The sequence below is a fragment of the Macadamia integrifolia genome, chromosome 4 (genome assembly GCF_013358625.1).
Source record: "Macadamia integrifolia cultivar HAES 741 chromosome 4, SCU_Mint_v3, whole genome shotgun sequence".
NCBI lineage: Eukaryota > Viridiplantae > Streptophyta > Magnoliopsida > Proteales > Proteaceae > Macadamia > Macadamia integrifolia.
The window spans coordinates 30,718,973-30,735,420 of NC_056560.1; the positions used below are offsets into that span (position 1 = coordinate 30,718,973).

Consider the following 16,448-nt stretch of genomic DNA (forward strand, 5'->3'; position numbering starts at 1 on the left):
TTTTTTTTTTTTTTTTTTTTTAGGGAATAGGGAGAAAAAAGGAGTTGCGTGGGAGGTGGAAGGGTTACAGTGGGAAGTGAAGGGGCTACTGTGGGAGGTGAAGGGAGTTACGTTTCAGTAGAGTAAGGGATCCTTCGACTCTGATAACAATTGATGGAGGGGCCTTAGGGAAGAAGGGAAGAACTAGAATAGAAGGGGAAACAAGGGATCACACAATTAGACATTGCACAAATCCAACCAGGGAGGGAGAGATCGCATAAAGGGGGGAATCACACACAGACCTAAGGCTCTCAAACATTAACTCAATTCATCATTCTTCAAATCTATCTCATTAGAGTATTAGCCCCTCTATATAAAGAGGGAAGACTAGTAGTCATAACCTAACTAGGAGTTAGACTCCAAGTAGGACTAGACATTACATAATAGGAGTTGGACTCCAAATAGGACAAGACTAGAACTCCAACATGGTATAGGTAACTAACTAGTCATTCACTAATAGGGAAACCTAAACTGACTAAAAACTAAAATAACAAAGGAAATAGACTCGAAACAAGACTCTAACTAAGCTAATGAATTAAATCCCGTTTTACTATTTTCTACCCATATTTTAGGCCCATTAAAATGGCCCACTACAAAGAAAACCTATGGGATCAAAGGCCCAACACATACATAACCCAACCCAATGCTTATTTGCAATAAAATAAGCCCATTAAGTGACTTATCTACATCAGTCCTACTCATATGATGTAATTGTTTCAAGTTTAATATAAAAAGACTAGCTGGGCAATAGGTATAGATCTATCCATCGCACAAGCCTTCCTCCCCCAATCTCTTTGTCTCTATCTTCTTTTTTCTTCTTTGATTCTGGTTCTAAAATCTTTACATGGTATCAGAGTCATAAAGAAGAAAAAGAAGAAGAAAATTCTGCAAGTCTGAGAAGAGGGCCTTAGCAAGTATAAATTTAAAAATAAAATAAAAATAAAAAAAGGGATTTCTTATCTGGTTCATTTGCTGTTGTCCTTTGTCAGTTGTTCGTTGGTTTTAGATATAACCTTTGAAGGTGGGGTTATTGTTCTGTGTTCAAAGATGGGGATGTTTTATTGTTGAAGGTGCCGCTGCTACGACTTTGTTGCTGTCGAAAAAGAAGAGGGTTGCAAGTTTGTTACTATCGATTTGCTATCAACTTGCACTTGCTGGTTTCAAACTTTCGAGTGGTTGTTGCCGGAAACTCCCTTCGTTATCGCCACGATTTTCACCTTGGTGATCCACCTAGATTTCTGGATTTTTGGAGTATCACTACTTCTTTTGTTATTCTTCCATTCAGTGCTTGCATCCCATGTCTCTCTGAACTTGGCTCTGCCGTATGGTGAGGGGTTTCGAAACGATTTCACAGATCTTAAGAAGAGAGACAAAGCTGAAAAGAATTGGTTGAAGATGCATCCCCGTGATGTCGCCATGGTCGATAGTTACCTGCTGATTGCGTTAGTGTCTTTCATTCTCCTTTAAGGCCTTAAATTATGGGTTTTCATGTTACTATCACCATTACTTTATTCCATAAAATTCCCATTATGGGTCGATATGTTTCTTTATTTGCGTTTTCTTTTCTTCATTGATTGTCATATAGTGAATAGGTTTCTTCACGTTTTGTATTTCCCAGAAATATGTTTTGTCTCTCCTTCACTTTGTGTGGTGTCTTTATCTTGTCTTTTCAGCACCTATTTTTTCTCCCTACTTTTACCTTTAATTACTTCAAAACCCTTTATTAGTGTCCCTGCCAAGTCTACCCTAATTAATAATTACAATCCCATTCCATATTCTTGGCTCCTTTTATTTTACCTGTTGACCCCTTGAAAATTCTGGTTTCTCACCAGATTTCCACAACTTCATTGGAATTGAGTTTTACTTCTCTTGGGTGGGCCCATAATTGGGTTTAAGCCCGGGATTGCATGGATTAAAATCATATTTTCCATTGATGGGCACATAGCACGTAATTTAAGGTCTTGGACCCCTAGATTGCATCAGTTTGAAGCGTAATATTTTTTAAAATGGATACTTGCATGGAGTGATGATCTAATTAGTATTATTAGAGAATACCGGTTGTGGTTGCTCTTGGGTGGACATTTTATTTGATGCTCATCCGTCATGACATGGTGATTGGAGTTTTGGGAATTATTTGTCCACGTGCAATGCTACACGTGAGGGGGGATATTATTATCATTTTTATCTACTCAACTCAAGTCATCAGGGTGGTTGGAGTTATTGTCTACTCAAGATTATTTTCGTTGAAGATTGATTTATTGTTAAGTATTTGCTCGTGTCCCTAGCAACAGTTTTATCTTTTGAATATAGTAATATTCAGCAACCTGATGTTTGGTATATTCAGCAACGTAATGTTGTTTGGTCCCCAGCAACCTAATGCTGCTTGATTTAGGGAGACCTCTGTTCGAGGCACATGAGTGCTTTTGATGTAGCTATTGGGTGCTACAGTGTTGTTGTAGTGCCTTCTATGGGAATGCCTCCTTTGGAAAGGTCTTTTGATGCGGCTGTTGGATGATAAACTTTTGTTGGAGTGCCTTCTTTAGGAAGGGCTTTGGTGGTGTTGTTCGTTGCTAATGGTTCTACTTGGTTTGTTAGACACGACATTTCGTTATCTACTGATGTTTGATGTGTTAGAGTTAATATTATTGGTGTCTTTGTGATGGTTGATTGGAGTACTCTTTGTGCTCATTGGAGTTGTTGTTGGTCCAAGCTGAAGCTTTTTTTTACTATATGTATACTCCAGCTTGAGGGGGAGTTATAGTGTATGTGCCGGTCGGAGGTCTATGGACATACCATAGGATGGTATTTGTTACAACTTACAAGTTATATCTGTTAGTTAGACTTTCCTATTGTAATGAGACATTAGGCTTTCAGGATATGTTGTAATTGTTTAAAGTTTGATATAAATAGACTGGCTGGGTGATAGGTATAGATCTATCCATTGCACAAGCCTTCCTCCACCATTCTCTTTCTCTCTCTCTTCTTCCTCCTCCTTTGATTCTGGTTCTAAAATCTTACAATGTATATACAATGTATACTGCCGTATAGATTTTTCCTTCCCATACTCAAAAGGTACCATCCTTCAGCTGCCTAGCAAATTTCCCAGTGCTTAGTGTGTTCCACCAAAAACATGGTCCCTGGAGGGAAAGTTTTTTCCCAGTTCTGCTTGGTTGGATCTTTTCCTTTGGTTCCTATCTAAATCAGGAGAAGAAAAGAAATTACATAGAGGACCAAAAAATCAAAAAGCGGGGATGTAAAATTGAAAAGCCCAGTCACCCCACTACCCCACCTGAAAAGAATTAGCACCAGAGGCTTTCTGTAGACTTTTTACCACTTATAAATAGAGGGTATGGATGATGATTGATCACCTTCAGTATTTACAGTGAGTCATATAAATATAATATACTTCAGCGCTTCAAAACAATGTAGTGATGCAATACTTTTCAGAGGTCATTAGAGCATTTATTAGTCGTAAGAACATTTCTTAGGGGAGCTTGACGGAAATAAGATAATTTACACTCATAAGAGGTATGAATGACTAAAGAAAATGAAACACTTAAAATACTGACCTGTTCCAATATTTCATGCAGACGTTTAAGTAAGCGCCTTGTAACTGAAATTATCCCCACTTCTTGAATCTGATCCCAGTAAGTTGAACCCGTCTTTGGCGAACCTCCCGGATATATCTCAGATAACATAACTTGAGCCTGCATGTGACACAATTCAATGCAACAGCCTAACACCTAAAATACATGCAAGATCTAGAACCAAAAATAAAAGCATGCACAGACAGACTTAAGCAGTGAAAACAAAGAACACATTTTGCGCTATGAATGAAAACCTACATTCAAGAAAATGGTAATTATATGCACCCAAAGAAAAACACAGGATCAAAGAAACAAGTAATCACAGGATTAACATACAAGATAGTGTAAAAGGAATATATTACAAAACATAGATAAAGATCAATAATGGTGTCAAATCAAAATATGTGTGTGCAAAGTGTAAATATCAAATATAGATTTTCCATGGAGAATGCACAAGAACTAATTTTGCATTGGTCCAAAAAGTTTACATATTTTTCCCAACATGGATGCTCATACAGAGTCTTGCATCAAACATAAAAAGTACAGAGGTAGCTTTGTTATCTTTATTTTTTTTATTTTTTATTTTTTGGGTAGGGGGGCTTGGGGGGAGGGGGGAGAGGGAGGGAGTGTTAAGAACAAAAGATCCAATCCAAAGAGAACACAATCAAAGAACCATGGTTAAGTACAAAAACAGAGTAAGAAGTAGCACCAACTACAGAATGGCATGATTGCCCCTAAACCATCCAGTGTAGACAAGCTTCTCTCCAAGGTCCACCTACTTCTGCCATATGGCAAATGACGATGGCAATTCTTACTGTTGGATAGACAGGGCAATGTTTGAATACACCACGTGTCAAAAGACAGGCTCAAATTCAGTTACTTACCCCTCCCATGTATGTCTAAGAAACCGTTTGGCAGTCTGTGCACCCTCTCCATGCCCTGAATTTTTCGTTTTCACTGAAAGTTCACATGTGAGGGGCCTTGGGGTCGACCTGTCCATAAAATGGGTCCCATTGTCCCATGTCTAAAAAAGGGTCTGTGGAGGAAACATTTCCACATGGGCAATGGAATCCAATAGAAAAATTAGATCAAACAACATCATCACTCATGGAGGGACCATCAAGTCTCCCAAGATTGGAGGATCACCTTTGACCTGCCCAAACTGATAATAGGGCTCGTCTACATGCCACGTTTCCCAAAAGTGGAAGCGGTCCCTATTGAAGTGTAGAATAACTTTAGTACCCATAAAACCCAAAAGTTATAAACCTAGAGCTACCTTCTAAGAATGTAGACCAGATAGAAATTTTTGGGGGAAAAGGGGCGCAGGGGGAGAGAGAGATGAGAGAGGAAACTGGAATGAAGGCCTGGGGGATGAAGGAGAGGTAAGCAACATTGTGAAAATGCTTTTAGGTGAATAGTTAATGCATTAAAAGAAGGGGAAGGGAAAATATAGTCCCAAAAGGGAATTACAAACCCAATAAGGGATACAAAAGCCCATAAAGGGCGCCAATTACGGCCCACAAGGGCTGAGAAAACTTCAAACCCTTAAAAGGGTAACAAAAGCCCACATGGGCCAAAGACGAGCCAAGAAGCCCATTACAAAGAAGAAGGGAAACCAGATCAAATCCAAGTAGGGTTCCACAAAACCCTAAACAACTTTTCTCAACACTTCGACTTCCAGCCAGCAAGATGAGAATCAGATCACCACTAGTGAGAAGGCAGCCACGGTGGAGGGGCGCTGGCCTTGCGGAGGGCCACAGCCAAGCAGGCAGCTGGCCTAGAGGAGGAGACAGTCGCCAGAGATGGCACCAGCCTTGCAGAGGGCAAGGGCGAAGCGACTGTCGGCCGAGCATAGCTGGCAGCCATGCGGGCTGCTGGCCGGCCAAGCGGGCTAGCGGTCAAGCGACTGCAGGCCCAGAAGCGCCGGCAGTGCAAGATGATACGATCTGGGAGAAGCATGCCAGCAAAACCAACCAGGACTGAGTAGCAGCTCATGGTCTCACCCGATCTGAGCAGCGGCTTGGCTGGTGGCAACAAAAGCACACCCGAACAACAGCATCTCTCACATCAGATCAGAGCAGTGGCTAAGCCGACGGCACAAACACACCTTAACGGAGCAGCGACCAGATCTGAGCAGCAACTTGGATGGCGGCTCAAAGTCACCAAAAAACAAAGCAACGGCTCAGGTCTCACCAGATCAGAGACGTGAGGGGAGAAGGAAGCTCAGGAAGTCGGCAGGGGGAGAGATGCTACCTCCCGATCATGTGAGACGATGGAGGAAGGAAAGGAGATAGGGTGAGAGGAAGAGGGAGAAGAAAAGAAAACAGAGTGGAGGAGGAAGAAGAGGGAGGGTGAGGGTGAAAAGGGTGAGAGAAGAAGGGAGGGGCAGAGAAAGAGAGAGAGAGGGGGAGCGGCAGCAAAACTTAGGCTGCTCCCTTCGGGGAGAAGGTTTAGCTTATTTGTGAAAATATTATATAAGGTCATACGGATAAGCAGGCAGTCTATGCAAACTGGAATTGCAATTTGCAAAAGGGTTATACATTGTCTCTTCCAATCTTCCTATCCTTCTACATCTTCATAAGTACACACCAGTTGTACAGGTATACAAAATTAATATGGGAAAAAGAAGGCTGCTTGGTTGCGTAGCCCCTGCGCCCCAGACACATGAGCGATAGAAATTACCACCCTGCCCCCTATGGAATCAAATATCCCATCCATGTATATGCCCCTGCGCTGGTGCAGGGGCTACACAACCAGGCAGCGATCTCTTGCGTGATTAATATTTATCTATTTCTTATCTTCTTCTAGCAGAGATAACGGATTTAAGAAAAAGGGTAAATCTGCCAAATCCATGAATTCCATCATGGCAAGAGCTCCAAATCATTGACTACTGACACCAATCTAAAACCATGTAAAGTTGGTTTAAACATGGTTCAAGATCTTGCCAAAATCTCGTGGATTTTTTTTTTTTTTTTCGTCAAGTCAAAATGGCATATGATACTAACGATGCATCATCTCAGGAGAAGAAATTTTGGTCAATTTCGTACCGTCCCGGTGAAACAGTACCAAGTCTTCTTTTCAATTTGTGATTGTAAGAGTGTGTTAATATAAATATAAGTCGTGTCCAGCGAGAGGAGTTTGCACTGAGTCTCTCCCCAGCTCAGAAATCTTCTCTTCTCTCTTCTTCTCTCTCTTTCTCTGTGATCTTTCTCTTACTGGTTCTAGTTGACTTTTGTGTCCACAGTGGATGGACAAGAACACCCCCCACGGTAAAAACCTTAAAATTAACGATGCCAGATATTTTGGAAAGGCAAAAAGTTCGTTATTAGGGAATGGCTCAATGGATTATACTTATCACAAAAAATAGTGAAAGACTTTTGCAGGACTTGTTTGGGATCCCCCAATCCACACACTCCCCACCAAAAGTGAGAGAGAGAGAAAGAAAGATTCAAGAAAGGGTAGGAAAACATTTTATACTATTTTGAAACATCACGGTGTCTAAGAATTGGTTTTTAGTGGAAGAGACATGTCCAACACTTGGCAACTAAAACATTTATGAGAACATGTGCAATCTAGTGTTGACGCCCTAATATCCAAGGATTTTCTGGCATAACACACAGGCATGTTCTTACAGAAACACTCGTTGATACCAACATCGGATAATGCATTATCACCAGACAGTGGTACTAGCGTTTCTCCTGGTTTAACAAGACAATGAAGGTAATCCTCAAATCACAAACTAGCAAAGCATCCTTTCTTACCTGGTCCAGAAGCCGCTTGGACATATTAACAGACCTTGAAGAATTTGCAGCAACATCAATACAAAGAAGAATCTGAAAAGTAAAAACATAGGCAAGAACATAGTTATGGGGGAGAAACATTATAAAAAAGGGAAGAAAGAGAAGGGGAAGGAAAAACATTGAGAACACTTACCGCAGCTAGAGGACCTAACTGAGAACGCAAGGATGAAAAATCTAATTCTTGTTCAGCACTGGAAGTTCCATCAGCAACACGAGAAACTGCATCTTCCACCTAAAATGCAAATCAAATAAGAGATAGGGAAACAACATAGAAAGCACCCTAAATGAGCCACAGCAGCGGGGTTTGATTAAGTAATACGCATTCTGAGAAAAAAAGATCCGAACCCTATTTTTAAACTAGAAAAAAAATACTCAATTGCATTTTGCATTGCAGCTAAGTTCTGACAAGTGATGAACAAAAGAATAGCATACTTTGATTTGCAGCTGCTAGTCATAGTTTTCAAGGTGACTAGGCGACCCAAGGCATTGGAGGGGTGCCGAGGAAAAAAGGTGCCCGCCTAAGCATTGCTTAGGCGCGCAGTTTATGATTATATGTAATATAGCTTTGGCCTTAGGGCTTGTATAATCCTCCTTTTTTCTCTCTCTCTTGGTAATGAATTTATTATTCACCCAAAAAAGTTGTAGAGACTTGAGATTTTTGGAGTTATAGAGGTATAGTCCCACTCCCACATCTCAACAATAATATTATATAATTATGCTTATATGCAACATAGAAGCCATATCAATGCAATATGGTATAATTATGCTAGTAATTACCTAAACATATAATCAAGAAAGTATAGGATTATAATACAAGCATATTCATCGAAAGACAAAGCAATAAATATAAATAAGCGTAAGCTCGTGAAGTGTCGACTGTCAACAGGGAGTGCTACCACCTTGGACCCAGGAAAGAGCCTAAATGGATGCCTAGGTGGTGCGAAGGCAGCACCTTGACAATTATGCTTCTAGTTACAGTTTTATATCAAGAAACAATAGAAACAAATGGAAATAATAGCTTCAAGAATAAGCTAATTCTATTTAGCAGGGAGAAGGAGGTTGGCATTCTAATTTAAAATTTAATCAATGCATAGCAAGGCTTTTCAAAATCAAAATTTATACAAAAGTGGATCGATTATAAGAATGAATATATGGAACCTGAATATAAGAGAAGAAATAAAAGAGTTAATCCAAGTGACAATCAACTTTGCAAGTACATTTATGTATGAGTGACTATATGGAACCTGTATATTAAGAGAAGTAATAAAAGAGTAGTCCAGATGACAACCAAATTTGAAAGTACAGACAACATGTGGTATAAAGATTTACAAAAGAAAATCGGTCTACTAGAGTAAAGAACCAAGTACAAACGGAGTGACTAGTTTGGACCATACCAATGCTTTTTTAAAAGCACCATCTACCCATTCAGCAAGTTCAAGTGTTGCTTTATCTTCTGGAGGTAAGGAAAACCGATGAACTGCCTCTTCCCCAATGTCATATTTTGCTCTTTGCATGCAACTGCATAATAACCAAGCAGCAAAGATGGTCAAACCATAGCAACAGATGTTATTATGATGAGACACAATTGAAAGTGGAAAGGGGCACAACTACGCATGCACCACAGATGCAAGCAAGCACACATCTGGGCTGTCTACCTCCAATAGTGCTGCAGCTTCCAGACAAACAAACACAAATCTAGTCTGGTAAATTGTTTGCTACATAAATTATATATAGGTGTGAGTGACTGAACCCAATATGTGAAAACTCAGATCTGGTCTGGTAAATTGTTTGCTATATAAATTATATATAGGTGTGAGTGACTCAATCCAATATGTGAAAACTGAGATCTGGTCTGGTAAATTGTTTGCTACATTTAATATATAAGTGACTGAATCCAACATGTGCTACATGCACCAGATGCACATGCAATATTCATCAAATACAAAAGTTATATTCCAGAAAGTGAGGGATTTAAGGCTACATATTATATAGATAAGGATATGAATATCAGATAGTGAAATCCCCTTAGAAAAAGCACCAAGTCCACATATCCAACTTCTTTGCCCTCCATTCACAACATCACTTTCCCTGATGTCATGCATATATGAGTAACTTTTATGTGTTTTCCCCTTCATTGAAACCTTTAAATGGTTAATGTACATTGTTGCTTTTACTTTTGAAAGATCATTAAGATCTAAAAAAAGAGAGAATCTGCAGGAAGTCCCCACCACCTAGGTTGCATGTTTCTGGAAATTCGTCACAATGGTCTATCCACACAGCACCCATCTCACCATAGAACACTAGAAATTCTTCAGACCTCTCCAGGAAAAGGTTCAGTTATTTCATAGTTCCCCTCGAAAGGTGAACCCATAAGTGACTAATCCATGGCCACCACCCTACAATTGCGTCAAAAAGCACTAACACCAAGAAGGAGAATATAAATAGAAATGAAGGACAAGTACTAAAACTAACCAAATGATTGGATACTGCCTCTAATGACCACTAATGATGCCTCACATTAACCATATTGTAGCTAGGGCAATGACCTGTCTCCACTCTCCATAACTCTCATTGTTGAATCTCTCAACAATTCATCAAAGGAGATTTATTCTTCCATATTAATCTTCTCCTCCTTGAACCTACTGACCATTCTGGACTGCACCCCCTAGGCCCCTACCTCTGAACAAAATAGTGGTTTAATTCATTTTTCCATTCAATCCGAAAAAGTTCCTAGGCAAGCATGATGCCCAGTGTGAGTGGCTTGAAGGATGGGATTCTAGAAAAGACTGCCTTAACTAATGTGATTTTGCTCCACATGCTCCAGCAGTAATTCTTATTCTGACAGTTTATCGAACTGGCTCTGACTGGCCTGGCAATGGCAAATATTTATTAGAAGAAGCACTCTCAACATTGGAAGCATTCCACCAACTTCCCCCTCTTCAGAACCTATCCAACTCCAATTGTAACTTTTTCCAAATTTGATTTCAAATCCAGGTATAATTTCAAAGAGGAAAATTTTGAAGCATCTAAGCCGTTGGTGGTATGGACATGTCCATCGGAGGCCTTACGATGCTCCCGTATGGAGGAGTGATCAGATCCAGTGAGAAAGAGCTAGGGGCATGCCTAAAATGACCTTGAGAAGTTGGTCTCTTTTTGTTTGTCCTCTCATCTCCTAATCTTTGACATGTGGTCCCTTCATCAAGATTTTCTCCCCATTGTTCGTGAGGCATGGTACATTCCTGTTTATGCTTCCTCCTCTCCCTGATAGCCTTTGCAAGAAAGCTCAGAAATGTCAAATCTGCTCTCAAATGTTGGAACTCTTCCACCTTTGGCAACATCCCTCTAAGGTTTCCTCCTGCAGAGATAAGCTTGATTCCATTCAGTCAAGGTTCCAAATTGATCTTCATAATCATGATCTTGTAAAGGAAGAGAAATTGGTTGCATTGGAACTCTCCTCCCTTCTTGCCCAGGAGGAGAGCTTCCTCTACCAGAAATCCAGAATCGAACGGCTAGAGCTTGGTGATTCCAACACCGCCTACTGCCATAGATCATTAGATCCCTAAAGAGAATGCTAACTCCATTCCTTTGCTAATCCCTAGAGATGGTTCCTCCCTTCATTCCCTTGAGGGCATCAAGTTTGAATCCGTTCCCTTCTTTTCTGAGCTCTTCCATCCTCCTTCCCCCCCTCTCTTGCCCCCCGGGCCTGATCAATAAATTCATCCCCGGCCACCTCCTTCCTTCCCTCCATTCTGTCTCCTCCGATGATGAGATTCTAGCTGCCATCCTCTCCCATAAAGCCAATAAATCTCCTGGGTCTGATGGCTTTAGTATGGGATTTTTCTCTTCATACCGGGATATCATAAGATCTGACGTCATCAATGCCATCAAAAGCTTCTTCTTTGCGCCTAATCAAATCAAAGTGATAAGCCACATGTTTCTCTATCTCATCCCTAAGATTGAGGTAGTTTGCTTCATGTTCGACTATAGACCTATCTCCTTATGTAATCTCCTTTTATAAGTTTATCGCCAAAATCCTTGCCAACCGAATTCAAAAGGTTATTGACTCCCTTGTCAATGCTAATCGATCGTCTTTCATCGCTAGCAGAAACATAGTTAATATCATTTTGTGTCATGAGATTGTGAGAGGGTTCGACAGTAAATCCCACTCTGCAACTGCCCTCCTCAAGACAGACATCCACAAAGCTTTTGACTCCATCAAATGGGACTTTATCTCTAGAGTCTTGCTTCAAATGTACTTCCCTCCAACCTTCGTTCACTAGATCCACTCTTGCATTTCCTCCCCTCGCTTCTCTGTCCTTGTCAATGGTAGCCCCGCTAGCAACTTCTCCTCATCGGTTAGTATTAAATAAGGATGTCCTCTCTCCCCCTCCCTCTTTTATCTTTCCCCTAAGGTGCTCTCCAAAACCATCCAATCTTCCATTCACCTCCATCTTATTTCCCCCATCCCTAAATGTAAGCCCCTCCATACCCACTTTGCTTTTTCTAATGATCTAATAAAGTTGATCCCAATCTATCTACTCCATTATGGCCTCCCTTCATCATTTTACCAGTCTTTCAAGGCTCCAGTTTAATCTCCTCATATCCAAGCTCTTCCTCTCTGGTGTCCCAGATCCCTCTATAGCCCGCCTCCTGGAGATCACTAGTTTCTTCTTGGCTCCCTCCCGATAAAGTATCTTAGTCTTCCTCTCATTACCGCCAGATTCTCGACCCATCATTGTACTCTCATGCTCGACCTTGTGAGAAAAAGGCTTCAACTCTAGAAAGGCAAACTTCTATCTTATGCGGATCGTCTTGTCCTTATCAAATTTGTGCTCCAATTCATGTACCTGTACTGGTCCGGTGTTTTTATTCTCCTTGGATCCACCATCAAATCTTCTAAGTCCCTCCTCCGCACATTACTTTGGAATGGTATTGAATCCTCCAAATTCCTTCATCCTCTGAGTTGGCATAAAGTCACCACCCTAAATCTAAAGGAGATTCGGGTCTGAGAATATTGTGGGTATTCTTAAGCTCATCTGGAAGATTGCATCCAACCACAACAGTATTTGGGTTGCTTAGGTCTTCTCTCCTACCTTCTAAAAATTGATACCCTTTGGACTGCCTCCCTTCCTTCTGATTCCTCTTGGATCTAGTGCAAAATCCTCTCCCTTAGGCCTTTGGCCCTGACTGCTATTTCTTGCGCCATTATGGATGGCTCCTTAACCTCCCTCTGGTTGAACTCGTGGCACCCCTCTGGTATGCTCCTTTCTCTGGTCTCCCCTAGAGTCATTTACTCCTCAGGCCTAGATGGATCTACCAAAGTTGCCTCCATCATCTCTCAAGGAGTTTGGTCTCCTCCTCCCTCCCTTCCCCTTACCAACCACTGGTCCTCCCTCCCACCCTCCCTCCTATTCCTCCCACTGTTAGTTAAAACGCGTTTAAAATGCGGTTGCGTTTTTTTGCCGTTTAAAACGCGTTTTAAATGCACGTTTAAAACACTTATGCATTTTTTAAGGTCAAAATAGGAATTTTGTCATACTAATTAGAAAAAAAAAACCCAAAACTAAAGAAAACGTCAAAACCATTCGATAGGGTTTTCTTCCCCAAATCCCAAATTCCCAAATCCACATCTCTGTGAGCCTGTGTTTCTCTCACGGTCTCACGGTGAGACTCTCACCCAGTCACCCGGATTCGAGTTTTCCTCTCAACCCTTCTTCTTCGTTGGTCAATCGAAGAAAACTCAGAGAAAAGAAGAAGAAGAGACAAGTAGACAACCGCCGTAGTAGGTCGTTGGAAGTCGGAACTCGGGCGTCAACAGCAGCAATAGCAGGTCGTCGGAACTCGGCCGTCGAGTCGTCAACAGCAACAGTAGCAGGTCATCGGATCTCGGGCGTCGACAGCAGCCGATCAAGGGAAACTCGGGTGTCGATAGCAGCAATAGCAGGTCATCGGAACTCGGGTGTCGAGTTGTCGATGGCAGCAGTAGCAAGTCGTCGGATCTCGGGCGTCGATAGCAGCCGATCGAAGGAAACCCTCTTCTTCTACATCTTCCTCAATCCTCAGTCCTCACTCAGTCGACAGCAGTCTTCTTCTTCTTCTTCTTCCTTCACATAGGTATAGTGTGATACGGATACCTATTGGTCACATATCCTCTTCTTCTTCTTCCTCCACAGTTCAGAAGAAATTCCATCTAGCTTATATCTCCAACCGTGGCCTACCATGGGTGAATTCTGACCTTTGCTTTTGTGTTTACTTCCTGTCTATCATTGCTAGTATAACTCACTTGATGTTATATAGGTTTCTTTATGTTTACTGTCCTGTGGTTGGTTTTCTGTTTTATCTATTCTGAGTTGCAGAAGGAACCTCTACCCTTAAAATTTAGTTGAACATTCCCCCTTTTTTTTTTTTTAAATTTACTCATTTCTAACCAAACAGGGTAGTGTTCAAGTATTGGGCATTTCTAGAAATGAGTTACTGAAACGACTATTTTCTAAGCATCTACCCAATGATGAACCTGAATACAATACAAACTTTTCATGGCTTGTACAAACCTAATGCCCCAAAAATTACAAATTGTGGTTCGATTGATCAACTAATAGCATGATTGGCTAATCGATAGCTTACCAATAATGCACAATACCATTTGATTTTCTGATCAGATTAGACCATATTGTTGGACCAAGCTGCATTCCTTGCACCATGATTTTGATTGATGTTTCAAAACTATCAACAATCAATATGAACACGACACATTTATTCTATTTGTATATCTTTGGTATAATTTTGATGCTTATGACGTACTTTCAAGGTACTATAGTTTTGAACCCAACAGATTGAAATGTTGGCATTTTACATCCCTTTTTCTTTTCATTTACTAATCTATGATTTAATTTTTCCGAAAGGAATTTACTCATCGTTCATTCATAATACATTAATTATTCTATTTGTTGAGATTGGAAAGGATGTTTGATTATATTATGTAGGTATTTCAAAGTTGAGCTACCTAAGCTTAAGCAAAATGGTGAGACCTAAGGATAAATTTTGGGAACATGTAGAGCAACATGGTTTAGGCCGTTTCACATGTAACAATTGTGGACTTAATTATTCTGGGAGTGTTTCAGGAGTGAAGGCTCATTTAGCTTGTCAATATGGACATGATGTTCAAATTTGCACCCAAGTTCCTGAGCACATTCAAGCTGATGCCCTGGCAAAATCTAATTTGAGTAGATCTGCAAAGAAAATGAGTGGTTCTCTTGAAAGTGGAATGGGTTCCACAAGTAGCACACCTTCTATGCCTCAGGTTAGGAGTACACATCAACCCACAATGGTAGAGATGGCTGCTAAGCAAGGCAATAAGTCATTGGACATGTTGGTAACTAATTTTTTTGCCAATAATAACATTTCCTTCAATGTTATACAGACAAATTCTTTTATTGAGATGCTAAGGGGTGCATGTGCATTTGTACAAGTTATGTTGTACCAAGTTATAGCAATCTTCGGACCAGTTTGATTCCTGGAAAAAAGGCAGAAATCATGCAATATGTTAGCAACATAAAGGCGACATGGGGTATCACAGGTTGCACAATTATGTCCGATTCTTGGACTGACATAAAGAAGAGGTCGTGGGTTAATGTGATTGCTTACTCTCCTGGGGGTGCTGTGTTTTTTAAATGTATTGAGTGCAGTATAAATACATTAACTTCAACATTTCTTTTCAATGAAATTTCTGATGTCATTGAAAAAGTTGGACCAAACAATGGTGTGCAATTTATTTCAGATAATGGTTCTAACTTTTGTTCTTGTGGTGATATGTTGGTTGGAAAATGGCGTCATATATATGAACAAATTGTGCTGCTCATGGGATTAATCTGCTTTTGAAAGATATTCATAAAAAAGTTAAATGGGTGAGGGAAGTTATAGAAGATGGGAAACTTGTAGTGGATTATATTCACAAGCACACAGGTATTGTAGCATTGATGAGGAAATTCACCACCAATAGAGATATCAAGCAGCCTTACAAAACAAGGTTTGGTACTTATTTTTTTATGCTGCAGTCTCTTATTGTTGTTGAGAATGAGTTGAGGCTTTTTGTTGCATCATCTGAATGGAGAGCCTTTCAATTCAATAGAGCTGAAATGGCAGTGAGAACTGTTGGGATAATTCAATCAAATACATTTTGGGAGGGGGCAAAGGAAGTTGTTGCTTTCATGGAGCCACTTATTCGTATTCTTCGCCATGTTGATTCAGATGGTTCTACTGCAGGTTACTTGTATGAAGCAACAGAAAGGGCAAAAGAAACATTGAGGAAATTTGTGGAGAATGATGGAGGGAAGTATTTAGCCATAATGGACTTGTTTCAATTTAGGTTAGAGAAGAACATTATTCATCATGTTCATGTCTATGGTGCACTTTTGAATCCTTCTATTATGTTTGGTGGTCGACTTGATATTGATGGAACGAAATTTATGAATGCACAAGAATTTATTATGGACATCATGGTTCCTTTAGAAGATCGTGAGCAATTCACGCAAGAAGTCATTAATTATCACATGAAAAGTCCATTGTTGTTCAATATGACAGGGCAAACAATGATGAAAACTAACCATCCAAGTAAGTGACTTAGTTAATTAGTTTATTATTGTATTTTTTTAATTAAATATAGCATTCTTATATTTGTTTACTTATGTTGATTTGTAGGGATTTTGTGGCAATTTGTTGGTAGTGCATTTCCTGTGCTTCAAAATATTGCTTGTAGAATCTTGAGTCAGCCTTGTAGGTCCTTTCCTTGTGAGTGTAATTGGAGTGCTTGGGATGCAGCACAAACAAAGAAAAGAAATAGATTAGCCCCAGAGATGCTAGAAGATTTGGTGTACATCAGGATGAACTCTATGATGAGGGAGAACTATGAAAGCCAACTACATAAAGATTCAAGGCCTATTGATTTAGATAATCTTGGTGACTTACCTATAGTAGACTTTGAGCTTGAAATGGAGAGGCTTGAGCAGACGTACGAGGAATCTGA

At 40.3% G+C, this 16,448-nt stretch overlaps 1 protein-coding gene across 1 annotated transcript in view; it reads right to left on the reverse strand.

Moving 5' to 3' along the window:
* Window positions 1-16,448, reverse strand: part of LOC122077177 — a 126,502-nt gene that overhangs the window by 70,234 nt on the left and 39,820 nt on the right. The window contains exons 8-11 of the mRNA XM_042643026.1: window positions 8,821-8,944; window positions 7,560-7,658; window positions 7,388-7,459; window positions 3,609-3,746 (exon numbers count right to left, since the gene is read on the reverse strand). Of these exons, the coding sequence (XP_042498960.1) occupies window positions 3,609-3,746; window positions 7,388-7,459; window positions 7,560-7,658; window positions 8,821-8,944 (433 nt within the window). The remainder of the gene's footprint in view (window positions 1-3,608; window positions 3,747-7,387; window positions 7,460-7,559; window positions 7,659-8,820; window positions 8,945-16,448) is intronic.